We start from the raw sequence: 13,012 nt of genomic DNA on the forward strand, positions 1-13,012 counted from the left end.
TCCTCTGCACACGCGGCTGCTGTTCTTGGAGAAGGGGGTCCAGCAGCCAGAGAAGCGGACAGTGGTGCGGGGGGGGGGGTGCAGGATCCGACACAGCGTAGCCACCTGGAGGCTCCTCTCCCCTTCTGTCATTCTCGCCGCGCCTGAAACGAAGGCGGGGAAGTTCTAGTAGCTTCATCGGCCCCTCCTGGGGACTGAGACGAACGGCGGCAAACAGCTGTTTCTACCCTGCTGAACACCCTCCTCTTCCCTGAATCGCAGCGTGAGTGAGGCTGCCACCCTGTCCGCGCTTCCCGGGAGGGAGCCCCACTGACTGTCACGGGCTCGCTTCTGAGGAGACACGCACAGGACCGGCCCGGAGCGTGTCTCTGACTCCAGCTTTGCAAAGGCCGCGCACGGCCCTCCGGCGCCCTCTGCCGCCCGCGCGGGGCAACGCGAGCGGCGCGCAGGTGGAGCCTGGGACTGCGCGTCACGCGGGCCAGATCTGAGCGCGCACGAAGATGGCGCGAGGACGCCCGAACAACCTCTGCACAAACGGAAGTGTCACGTAGACGGCTTCCGCCTGGGGTCGCGCGGCTGCGCGCGCAGCCTGGAGGTGTACGGTGGGCACGCGGGACCAGAAAGGTATGGCGCACGCGCGCCCTTTTCCGCGCGAAAGCTGATTTGGGCGCCTGGGCCGACGGGCGGGGCGCGCGCGCAGTGTGCGGACGCGGCCGGCAGGAGGCGCGCGGGGTCTGGCTGGCGGCGGCGGCGGCTGCGCCATTGGCGGGTAGGAAATGCCGCCAGATGGCGGTTTAGGATTGCGGCTCCACTGAGGTGCGGCCCCAGCACCGCCGCTCGCGCGTTCGGCCCGGCTTGGCCCCGGTCCGCCCGAACCCCTCTCCCGCGGCGCCGCAGGATCCCCGGGGGCGCCGGCCCGGCCGAGGTAGGAGGCTCGGGGCGGGCGGAGGGAGGGGGCTGCGAGGCTGCCATCCAAGATGGAGGCGCGAGGGGCGGGGGCAGCGGGCCCGCTCGCGCTCCTCTCGCTCGCCGCTTGCTTGTTCGCTCGCTCGCTCGGCCGGGCCGGCGGGCGGGGGCCGGGCGGTCGCTTCTCGCTCGGGCGGGGGAGGCGGAGGCGGAGGCTCCTCTCGGGCGGCGGCCTCCCTCCGCCCGGCCCGGCCCTGCCTTCCTTTCTCTCGTCGCGGGGCCGGGGTGACAATGGAAGGGCGGCGGCCCCGGGGGCGGCCTCGCCTCCGCGCCCCGTCGGCGCCTTCTCTGGGCCGCAGCCCGCCCCCGCACGGGCCTGCTGCGCTCACTGACGGCCGGGCGGCGGCGCTGAGCGGAGGAACTCGCTCCCCGCAGTTGTGGCCGCTGGCGGAGGGAGGCGGGAAGGGGAGGCCGTTGGGGGCGCGGGTCCTGGCGGGCCGGCTCATGGGCTGAGGACGGCTGGGCGGCGGGAGAGCGAGGTCGGGGTGGGCGGCGAGGGAGGTGGGGGGGCGATGGGACGGCGCCCGTCTGGACCCCGTGAAGGGGGCAGTCGGGACCTTGCGGGGGGGGGGGAGGCGGCCCGCGCCTGGAGTTCTGTCTTGCTGACCGAGATCCAAGAGTTTTGCGGGCGCTCCTCTGCTCCTGGACCTCTGACAGCGCAGGACTTGGGCTGTCCCGCCAAGAGTAGCTGAGAACAGGCCGCCCCGTGCAGGCGAGCGTGGCCTGGGCAAGGCTTGTGACTGGGAGGCGGGGGGGGGGTCGTCAGAAGGTTTATCGCCTGGACAAGCGACTAGGCTGGGAATCGGGGCTGCACGGGCTTGGGGGGCGGGCGGAGGAGGGAGGGCAGGCTTAGACACGAGTCTGAACATCTCTCTCTCCTTCCTGTGTAGAACTCTATCCCTAGTGAGCTCTGGGACAAGGTGCAGGCTCACCCCCTTTCCAGTACTGTCATAGCTGTGCCAGTTGGGCCTTTGTTACATCCTGTAACTGGGGGAGTTGCAGAGGCCTTCTCAAAGTCAGGGGCTGTTTGTTCCCTTCCCTCAGATCTACACTGCCCTGACCTCAGTGCTGGAAAGCTGGTTAGGGTTGCATCCTTAACGTGTTAGAAGTGCTAGTAGTTGACACATGAAATACTGATGAGTTTCTGTGCTTCTAGGTTACAGTCTATACACACTTTCCTGGAGTATGCCTGCTGAACATAATGGAACATACTTTAGAGCAGAGGAGCGTAGAATTGTGCTCCTAGACAGGTATCACTGTTCAATAATGACATTTTTACAAGAATGGAAGTAGTTTTTCTTTATAGATTCTTGAGCGCTGAACATGAAAATCACAGTAAAAATCCTCTGTTAGCTATGGTTCTAGTTAATTTGACCATTTATATTTTGTATCTATATCATATATATTTCAATAGTATGTCGAGACTGGATGGATCCAGTTCCAAATGCTTCTTCGCTATGATCACGTGGCAGACACGTGATCCAACTCACCTGGACCAGAATTTAACGTTTGCCACGCTGACTTATGAGTGCCACTGTTATAACATCCCGTTGAAATATATATGAAACAGAAATGGTCAGTTTACTCAGAAATTTGAGCTAGCAGAGTATTTTAACTGTGATTTTCGTGTTCAGCGACCAAAAATCTATAAAGAACAGCTAACTTCGTTTTTGTAAAAAGAAAAAGTTAAAATTTGTTGAACAGTGTAATTTTTGAACAGCTTATTGACTGAGGAAATTTATTTCCCACACTTTTTGAGACCTTGAGAGAGAATGGTCTTTCAAAGTTTCAAATATTAAACATTTTAAATCAAATCAGTCTCTAGAAGACTTGTGTTCTCTGTGGGTAGCAATGAATGGACCTTGTGTAGCTGAGCTTGAGGTTTCTCTCTATTTATAGCTGAGGAATAGTCAGATAAGTACATTTCCTCTTGTTCTGCTGTCTTGTTAAAAACTAATAGTGCACCAAATTAGTCATGCAGGAAAAGTTGTTCATGCAATTGGAAGGCTTTCCGCTGAGTTATGTGATATGTTGGTTTTACTCTGAAATAGTGTGCACCTTCCCATTGGGAAAATAGGTTCTTCTTTGGTTTGTGGTAGCATGATGACCTTGAAATCGGGTGTTGGATAATAGATTTCTTAATTATAAGCTATTTTTTATAGCTTATAGCTTATAACAGTGCTTACCAAACTTCTTAGCACCGTGTCCCAGTTTTTAAAATCACAATCTATTGTGCCCTACATAGCTTTACTAGACCACCCCCAAAAGAGAGATAGAAAGAAATAATTTTTATTAATTCATAATGTATTTATTATTATGAATAAATATCAGGATCCTATGCTCCCATGACTGCTAGAAACTATACATATAGTAGTGTATATAGACATTTGCTAGACTCTCCCTAGAAGTGGAGTTAAAGGATTGTTTCCTTGTTTCAGGGTACCCAGAAGCATGAACTGGATTGCAAGGTGTGCAGTTAGGAACTTCAGGCTAAAGGCTGAAACTGTGTTCACACATGATCTGTGGCATGCCAATTACTACAGAAAACTGGAAAATGTGACATCTTAATTTGGGGTTAGGAAGATGACCTCATACCATAGGTTAGCATTCCAGGCCTGAAAGCAGGCTCTCCATCCGGATCACTTGCTGATGCAATTCTCTTCTGCAAACTGGGCAAGGGTGCATGCAAAGTTTTTTTAATTTCATTTTCACAACCCACCAAAAATTGGTTCATACCCCATAGTTGGAAAACTCTGACTTAAAATATAGTAAAGCTTTGATAAATTTGTTTAAAAGCAGTCTATATGTGGAGTGCCCAAATTTTAAATGTGTTGCTAATCAATGACTATGTAAAAACCTCATGGTTGATGTTGTGCTTATATCAAAAAGGTACAGAAAAAAAATTAATTCGGTAACTTCAATTGAAGTACAGAAACCTGAGGTGTATTGCTCTCAGTAGATTTTGGACTTTTTCTGGATTGTGACAAAAAATTCCAGGCTAGCAACCTTACGTTGATGATCATGAACTTGTGCATTTGATTCAATTTTTCCGCCCTCATGGAGTGAAAAAGTTGCACCAGTGAACAGAGGCGAGGGAAGTGTTGCTAGAGGGTTTGGAGAATAGATTAGCTGAAATGCTAAACCAACTCCTACTGAAACATTATTTGCTGCTTCTTCAGGCTGAAAACAGTACATATGTTATTTGGACGAAGTGGGTTTCTCAGAGGTGTTGATAAGAAATAACTTTTGCTACAATTTTGAAGAACGGGGCAACAATTAGAGTGAATTCTACTAGTTCCCATTTAAAGGGCATTCTAAGATGGTTTCCAGCACTGTTGTGCTAAACCAGAAGTGCATAAAGAGGTGTGAAGTGGTGCCTGATGTTCAAGCAACAGTCACTCTTCATCTGTGCCTAGGGTGGCCAAACTTCCTTAATATAAGAGCCACATATGATATATTTCAGATGTTTGAGAGTGGCAGTATTTAAGAAGTATTCAAATTCTTTATTATTTTATAATTTATGTTTTAATCCAGTGTGTACTTAGTTTATACCCAGTAAATCAGTGTTTATCAAACTATGGGTCAGAACCCACTAGGTGGGTCATGAACCAATTTCAGGTGGGTCCCCATTTATTCAATATTTTATTTTTAATATATTAGACTTGATGCTACCATGATATATGACTGCGTTTGGGGAAATGTTACAGACCTGTACTTTAAACACGCTACTGTGTGTATTCTTGTAACAATGAGAGTAAATGGAACTTACTCCTGGGTGTGTGTGGGTAGGATTATAGCTCAGGATTGTGAAAAATGTTCCTACTTGATGTCACTTCCAGTTATGACATCGCTTCTGGTGGGTCCTGACAGATTCTCATTCTAAAAAGTGTGTCCTGGTGCTAAATGTGTGAGAGCACTGTAGTAAATAATTATAAATCTTGAAAAAAATTTTTATCAACTCTTTTTATTGTGATGCAAAAAGTAGCTCAGCCAGCATATTTCTATGAGCTGCAAATTAAATGTCAAAAGAGCTTCATGTGACTTGCAAGTAGCAGTTTGGATCTATGCTGGTCTTTTTGGGGCCTGTGCTGCATATGGGACTGGCACAGTTCTAATGTGCCCTGATCTTTTAAGGTGAATATGGCTGACATAGTTACCTGTGTTTGAACATTTTCATATATTGACCTAACATAATTGCTTTGGTTCATTGCATTGGTTGTTCAACTTCAAATGTATTTTGATTAATGAAATCTGTGTATCCAGAACATCTTGATTTTTGTCTATTTTAATAAATGTGTTTCTTCTGTGTGCATTAATTTTGTCATCTTAATGATACTTGATGTGTGATGAATTTAGAGAGAGTATCTGAAAATGTAACATTTATAGAGCAACCTATAAAAGTTCAGATAATTGAGTAAGTAGTTCAATTTCTTATGTAGTTGAAGTGGCAGTTGCAATTGGGTGAACTTGACTGACTGGAATGTATGGCATGTTCAAGCCCTGGAATGTATGGCATGTTCAATGGTTCTGGTAATTATTAAAGAATTAACAAATTCTTTAACATTAATAGAAGTGTTTGAAAACTGTGTTATTCAGAAGTAAGCCTATTGTGTTCAGTAAGACTTCGGCTGTAATCCTATTTTATTTACTGAAAACAAACACCTGTGCTTATTAGATAAATACAGTTGTTATCCATGAGGGACCTGTTCCTGGAACCCCTGCAGATACTGAAATCTGCAGAATTGAATTTGTGGATCTGGGCCACAGAGGACCTTTGAATGCAAGCAGATGTGCCTTTTGAGCTTTTCTGGAGGGCTTTCTGAGAGAGAGGCCACATATGGCTTCTCTGAGCCTCAGAACACCTCCCAGAGAAATTGGCAAGGTGTCCCTGGGCCTCAGTCTCCTGAACACCACTGGAAGCTGCTTCCAGTGGCATCTGAAGGTCTGGTGGGGCTCTCCAGCCCGTGGATAAAAAGGGCCGACCTGTAACGCAATATTCTTTGAAAGAAGGGAAACTAACAAATACAGCAATCAGTTTATTGCATGGTCTCACGGTTGCAGCAACTTTAGTGTATGTCAGTCCACCCTTGTGACCAGGGTTGCAGTCCCTAATGTTTGAATCTAGGATAATTGTGAAAATCCTTGGTGGCTTTCTTGTTTGTTTACAGCTGTTCCAGTTGAAAGCTCTTTCTGTCCTTCTGTTGCTTTCTTCTCAGCCAGTTTTCACTCCCTCTCTTGCAAATTGCTGTGAAATATTCGTATTCATATATGTAATTTATCCCTAACAACCCATTCTAGTAGGACTTTACAAACTCCTGTAACCTTTTTTCTGTATGTGGTCTAGTGAACTAATTACATGCTGCATTAGGCCCACAAGCACTTCTCTTGTTCAGGTGTGTCACAAATCCCAGCTGTATTCACCATGTATTCTGAAGGCTGGCCATGCACAGAACACCCTTAATATCGATTATTAAAGATGTGACAAAACAGTACACAATGAATCACTTGCTAGTTTGTATAAATGCATATATTTTGACTTCTACCAAGGAGTTTAGGGTGGTGTTTGAAGTTTTCCGAATATCTGAACTTTGAAGTAGGTTGGACTAAAAGATAATAATGGTCTGAATTCAGCCAACGAGCTTCATGATTCAGTGGTGACTTGAACCCGTTTCCTTGGCCCCGGTTTAGCACTTCACACATTTCAACACATAATTGCCCAAGTGAACATTTCCCATTTCTCCAGTTAAAACATTATTTTCTATTTCTCTTAAAGGTAGCCTTTGAAGCTACTGCTTCTATGTTCTACAAGTTCTTTAAATGCCCACTGTGTTGTGTTTAATGCTACAGTGAAACAAACATAACCTTACCTGGAGGAATTAATTCAACCCAAGCAGGAGACTGTAATGGGTAAAAGACACATGTCTTTGGCTGTACTATTATATGCTGAAATTGCAGAACTAATGGCAAATTGAAAATACCCGTCTGTAAGTGGTCACTGATGTGTTGTATAAACCTTTGAATAATTCCTGAAAGAATAATTTGGTATACTGTGAAGGTGCACAGGCTTATTTGATAAATGAGTGTGTTTTAAAGATAGTATCAACATATGAGTAATCTTCAGCCAAAAACAGAAGTCAGACTTAGTCACTAAGGAGTAGTTTTCTCCTTAACTGATAACAGCTGCAATCTGAGATGAACTTCTTGGGCAGTAACTCTCTGAACAGCGTATTACTTACTTACAAGTGACTGTGCATAGATTGAATGTCATTGTAAGCTGATTAAGTAGGAAACAGTGCCCAATTTGATTTTTTTAATTCTCCAATTTTAGTGGTTTAATAGCTGTTAGTCAACTTTAATATAAAAAGTACTGTGTGTTTCATCTATATATATTACAAGGGATGTTAGATAAGTATCTGAACAGCAGTTGTCTAATGTATTTTCAAATGATAAACAGGTGCTGATCTTTAGTATATCTTTCTGTAGTCTGAAATCTTACACCAGGATGGTCTAAACCTAATAGACATCTCAGTTCTATCCCCATTAGTGCTGCCAGGTGCAGCAGCATCAAAACGGCAAGTGCTGTATCCAGCTGCTCTGCTGGGGTCACCAGAGGTTTCATCAGAGGAAGGGGACTTTTGTACCCTTCCCCTGAGGAAAGCCCCAGGCCACACAACTGGGCTTTTCAAGTCTGCGCTGGTTGTTTTGCTGGTGCAGAATTGAGAACTTCCATGTTGGTCTTTTCATCCTGACGTGGAGGACAGAATCACCTCCCTCCCAGGCTGGTTCCTCCCCCCTACCCCAGAACACCTCTGCCCCGCAAACCTGCAGTGCCACCTGGTGGGTGAATTGACCATTGCTGGCACTGAGCTGAGGCCCAGTGCCGACAGCACCTCCTCTCTGGGTGTCATGGACATACCTTATGGCATGTTTACAACAGTCAGTGCTGGAGGCCCATAGGATTGGGCGCTATGTCTGCAGAGCACTTCCTCCATTTCATTGTTACAAGCTTTTCTATCATTCTATCTAATTTCTTCTATCTTCTCCCTTTAAAACAGTTCTGGTGAACTTGAACTTGCTCATTACTTCACGATGCTTCAGTTATTTAACAGTAGCATAGTATTACTAAAAACTGAAACATTAGAGTGGTTCATAATGTGTCACACAGAGTAGATGAAGTTAATGTTCATTATGTTTACTTGGGTTTTGGGAGGATGTAGCACACATGAATGTTATAGTAGTTGCCTGTTAACTTGTCTGACCTGAGGCGTAGATGGTTAGTATTGCGTTAAACTCAATAGCTTTGTGAAATGTAATTGGAAGATTGCATTTTGTAAAAAACACCCACACATACTGTGTATGCTTTAGGCATGTGATCAAAACTCTTGGATGATAATTGGAAATGGCTTCTCTGTGTTGTCTGGTCTCATGAATTATATCACTTTGATGTAGCCCAGAATGGGTTAATGGAGAGAGGTTGACATTTTAGCTGTGATTGAATAGCTATTCAATTGCAGTAGAGTCAAAAGGCCACTGACTTGCCAAAGAGAAGGGACATGTTTTAGAAAGGCTTCCTTGCAATAGTAAGGAAAAAATGCTGCAAAGTAGTTGGCCATAGGGAGATAAAACCTTTTGAATTTTTCAATTTGATGCTTGAGGACACACATTAGTAGAAGTGAACTCTTTCAATCTGGACTGCTGTGAATATTTTTCTGTGCTGACCCTGGAGCTTTGGAGCAGGAGATGAGTTGATCCCTAACATTTTGTAACCGAAACACATAGTAGATATATTGTAGAAAGGGGGAGAAACTCTAATGTCTCAAACTTTTGATTGTCCTGTGGTATATGGAAGATTACTTATTTTAACAAGTAGAAAATCTGTTTCAATTGTTGCAGGCTCTGAGATTTTTTTGTATGCCAAATCAGGAAGGGATTCTCTAATGAAATACTTAACTAATATTTGAAAACCCAGTAGGAAAGTGGCTAGTAAAGAAACATTACAAAAGTTCAGTAGCAGATATGCAGTAACTCCATAAGAGTAGTGAAACTTTTTTGGAGGATTGCATAATGGCTGAAAAGACTGCTCAGATTTTTCCAGCTGGTCTGAACTTGACACCAGCCTTGCTCTTAAGGCCAGAAAATTGGCCAGAAAATGAAAATTCTCATTGGTATGTAATTTTAAGGTATATAAAGGTACACTTACTTCAAACCCCATTGTTAAGCATTCTTATCATGCAAAATCCTTACCTTTTTGTTTTGATTGTATTGTATTGTTGTCATTAGAAGGCCCCAGAGGCCTGTTCTGGGGTTGCACTGCACCTTCCTGGATCTCAGAACGTCCCACAGAAGTGTCCAGAAGCTACTTCCAGTTTGAGTGTCCAGAAGCTACTTCCAGTTTGCTTCCAAAAACCGGTAGTAGCTTCTGGAGGCTTCTGGTGGTAGAGGCTTCTTGGACCTCCTAATGACATCAGCAACACAAAGGTAAGGTGTTCTCAACTACTGTATAATAAAACAAAGATGGACCATCGTATGTGTAGTTACCTAAGTTTATTTGTAATCAGACGGGGGGGGGGTCAGATTTCAAACAAGGGGAGTCTTCTGGGGTATAGTATCTATCTAGGTTGCATGGTGATATTTGCTTTTATACCAAAGAGAGTACCAGAGAGCTGATGTAATGTGGTGGCTAAGAGAGAGAGAGCTTCAAGTCAGGGCTTCTTTAGTTCAGATCTTGCCTCTGCCATGAATTCTCACCAGATGTCCTTAGATAAATCACTCCCTCTCAGATTCATGGTTTGGGTGGAATGCAATTTATTTAAATAGCTCTTAGTGGGGTGCAAGCTTCTCTAGTGTTCTGGGAATGTGGAGAACTGCTTTGAAATGGTAATGTTTTGGGTTTGGAGGCAGATGTATGGGGGGCAAAAATGACAGACTAAATATGCAAAAGAAATGTAATAACTTTGAGACTGATGCAGAAAACTAGCGCTATAGTCTTGTGCAAGGTTACCTACAGTGCAGGCCTTTGCCTGCCTTTCTGTTTACTCAGAAGTCAGTCTCACATTGTTCAATTGGTCTTACTCCCAGAAAAGTATGCATAATGTTGTAACCTGAGTCTTCTAAATGAAAAGGGCAAGAGATTTTGTTTTCACTATAGCAGCGAATGGTTCTAGTCTAGTTGATTATGTCTGCATATTCAGCTCATAGATGTATTGGTTGAGGTTTTGAACTTACACCTTGATTTCAGAAATAGATTTCCTTGTTTTATAACAGTGTTCTTTCCAGCCTGGGGTATGTGTACCCCCAGGGTTGTTGACAGGACCTTTGGGGTACTTGAAAAAGAATCGAATAATGATGGAAAGAGGCAGGTTTGTACGTATTAGAATGCCTTGTGGGGCTGGCAAGGCAGGATGGAAAGTAGCTAGCCAGTTGTGAAAGCCTCACCAACAGGGCTTCTGAGAGGAATTTTATCAGAGGGTACAGGGGGTGAAACAGAGTGGGGGGTGCCAATGGGTGGGCAGAATGGGGGCAAACCAGGAAAGGGGAAAGTGGCAACAGCTGGAATAGTCCTTGGAGCCCAGCTCTACCAGACTTCCCAATGCAGAGCTCAGGTCTACCTGCCTGTACAATTTTGGCAGCTAGATATAGTAATACGGAAAACCAAACACACTTCTAAGTCTCTCTAAAATCTTTCAAATATAGAAAATCATTGCAGGAGATTTGTATTTAGGCTTACACAAGAATCCTGTGTACACCAAAACTGACTTCTGCAGCAGCTGCAGTGCTGCAGCTGTGTTGCTGAGCTCCTCTACTCTTCTTCATGGTTAACAGATCCACAAGCCAAAGAGCTACTGTAGCAGGTCAGTTTTCTCCCAGATGTGTTAAGGAATGTATGCATTCCTGGGCCTGGTGTGTATGGTTTGTGCCAGTAGTCACATGTAAGAAAATGTAAGATCCTAGGAAATTTCTAGGCCCCCTCCTTTGGCTCCTGGGCCCCCTTTCTGACCCTGGGCCCGAGTGCAAATTACCCCCTTTACCCCCCTCTCAGGCCCTGCTCACCAACTGCTAGTTTTTGGTCATCAAGTTGTGTATTATCACACATGGATAACACTGTTCAACAATGAAATTTTTTCAAGAATGAAAGTAATTTTTCTTTATAGATTTTTGTGCGCTGAACATGAAAATCACTGTTAAAATACTCTCCTAGCTCAAATTTCCGAGTTAATCAACCATCTCTGTTTCATGCATATTTCACTGGGATGTCCAAATACGAGAAATAAAGTTTAACATACTCATCTTCTTTATACGTGTTTTTTGCCTGCTGCTTGTGAGGAACGTCTGGTGCATCTCTCTGGAGCAGCCAGCAAAAATCTGCTAACATTGCAGTGTTCCACTTTCCTTTGTATCGTTGTTGCTATTATACTATCCCAGGGGTGTCCAAAGTTTTTGGCAGGAGGGCCACATCAGCTCTCTGACACTGTGTCGGGGGATGGGGGGAGAATTAATTTACATTTAAAATTTGAATAAATTTACATAAGTTTACATAAATGAATATATTAAAGATGAACTTATATGAATGAATGAAAGTCTTGCAATAGCTCAATGCCTATAAAAGGCCTTGCACAAAGCAAGGCTGGCCTTTCCTTTGCTGCCGCTGCTGCATCACAGATGTGAAAGAGCAAGCAGTGGAGGGCGGTCTCATCCCACAGCTCACAAGAGGGGTCAAACAGTTGCCCTCACGCTGAGAGAATTTGCGTTGGACCAGTGCAGGCTTCAACAAATCTCTGGAGGGCCAGAGGCTCATTGGAGACTGGGGGCTCCCTGAGGGCTGCATTGAGAGGCCTCGAGGGCCACAAGTGGCCCCCGGGCCAGGGTTTGGGCACCCCTGTACTATCCCATTGAAATATGTGAAACAGAAATGGTTGATTTACTCACAAATTTGAGCTAGGACAGTATTTTAACTGATTTTCGTGTTCAGCGACCAAATATCTATAAAGAACAGCTAACTTCATTTTTGCGTTAAAAAAAGTTAAAATTTGTTGAACAGTGTAATAGTTGAAAATATGTATATAAATTTGAAATAACAGTATTAATTACAAACATTTTGCTAATAAGACGGGTACAATTAATGGAAATGAGCTGCCAAAGGTTACGCAAGTAAAAAGTTGGGAACCGCTGTTTTATAATTATAGTTGCATAATGGCAACTGTACAAACTGCAATTAAGTGTTGCATTTGTAACTTTTTCAGCCATGCTACTCTGTTGCAGCAAAAAAATGTTATTTTTGTAGCAACACACTGGAACAGTTGCCCCTCTGAAAAAAGTTATAAATGCAGCTATTAATGGGCTATTTGTATGGCTATCTCATAATAAGAAAAACATTAAAAACTGGTACATCTAATATAGCATGTTCAAAATAGCAAGAGGAATCTATAAAGCTATATACGGTATTGTCCTCAACAAAAGTTTACCAGTTTCAAATGCAGTTTGTTTTTCTGCCCTGATAACTCTTGCTTCGTGTTTTTTGGGACAAAATCTGAAATCGGGGGTTGAGATTTGTATAGAAGAATATTCCAATTCATATTAAGTATGTACAGGTCCAACCTTGTTATACATGTGTTTAACTCAACACGAATGGCCGCTGCAAATAAGAAATGTGCTGATCCCTGGAGAAGGGGAAAATGCATCACAGTTTAAAAAAATTGCTTTTCTAACTGTTGTAGAGAGACAGTCCATCCTTTAGCAGAGCCAGGCAAAGGCAAGGGATCCTTTGCATTTCTAATTGCTGCCTCTTTACAACAGTAAGAAAAGCTGTTTTTAAACCACAATTGTAAAGGGACGCACTTAAAAAAATTTATTTTTAAATTGCCTTTATATAACACATTTTATGGTATCAGCAGGGAGTCCCAGAATCAAACCCGTGGATGTTGAGACACAACCTTATTAGGAACATAAGAACAGCCCCACTGGATCAGGCCATAGGCCCATCTAGTCCAGCTTCCTGTATCTCACAGTGGCCCACCAAATGCCCCAGGGAGCACACCAGATAACAAGA

At 44.3% G+C, this 13,012-nt stretch overlaps 2 protein-coding genes across 5 annotated transcripts in view; one reads left to right on the forward strand and one right to left on the reverse strand.

Annotated features, from left to right (window-relative positions):
• The first annotated feature begins 778 nt into the window (after window positions 1-778).
• STAG1 (STAG1 cohesin complex component) overlaps window positions 779-13,012 on the forward strand; it is a 168,568-nt gene continuing 156,334 nt past the window's right edge. The window contains exon 1 of one of the 4 annotated variants that reach the window (XM_066622397.1): window positions 779-925. The gene's annotated coding sequence lies outside the window, so the exon portion shown is untranslated. Of the gene's footprint in view, window positions 926-1,853; window positions 2,217-3,522; window positions 3,567-4,443; window positions 5,101-13,012 lie in introns of those variants that run through there. The other 3 variants (XM_066622401.1, XM_066622399.1, XM_066622398.1) reach the window with 3 other exon arrangements.
• Window positions 795-1,835, reverse strand: LOC136645256 (proline-rich protein HaeIII subfamily 1-like). The gene has a single exon (XM_066621493.1). It carries the CDS (start codon window positions 1,833-1,835, stop codon window positions 795-797), a length of 1,041 nt encoding a protein of 346 aa, XP_066477590.1.

Source organism: Tiliqua scincoides, chromosome 3 (assembly GCF_035046505.1).
Source record: "Tiliqua scincoides isolate rTilSci1 chromosome 3, rTilSci1.hap2, whole genome shotgun sequence".
In the NCBI taxonomy this organism is placed as follows: Eukaryota; Metazoa; Chordata; class Lepidosauria; order Squamata; family Scincidae; genus Tiliqua; species Tiliqua scincoides.

Coding starts and splice junctions, on each gene's coding strand:
- LOC136645256 (XM_066621493.1), bottom strand. CDS start 1,835: ATGTTCAGACTCGTGTCTAAGCCTGCCCTCCCTCCTCCGCCCGCCCCC.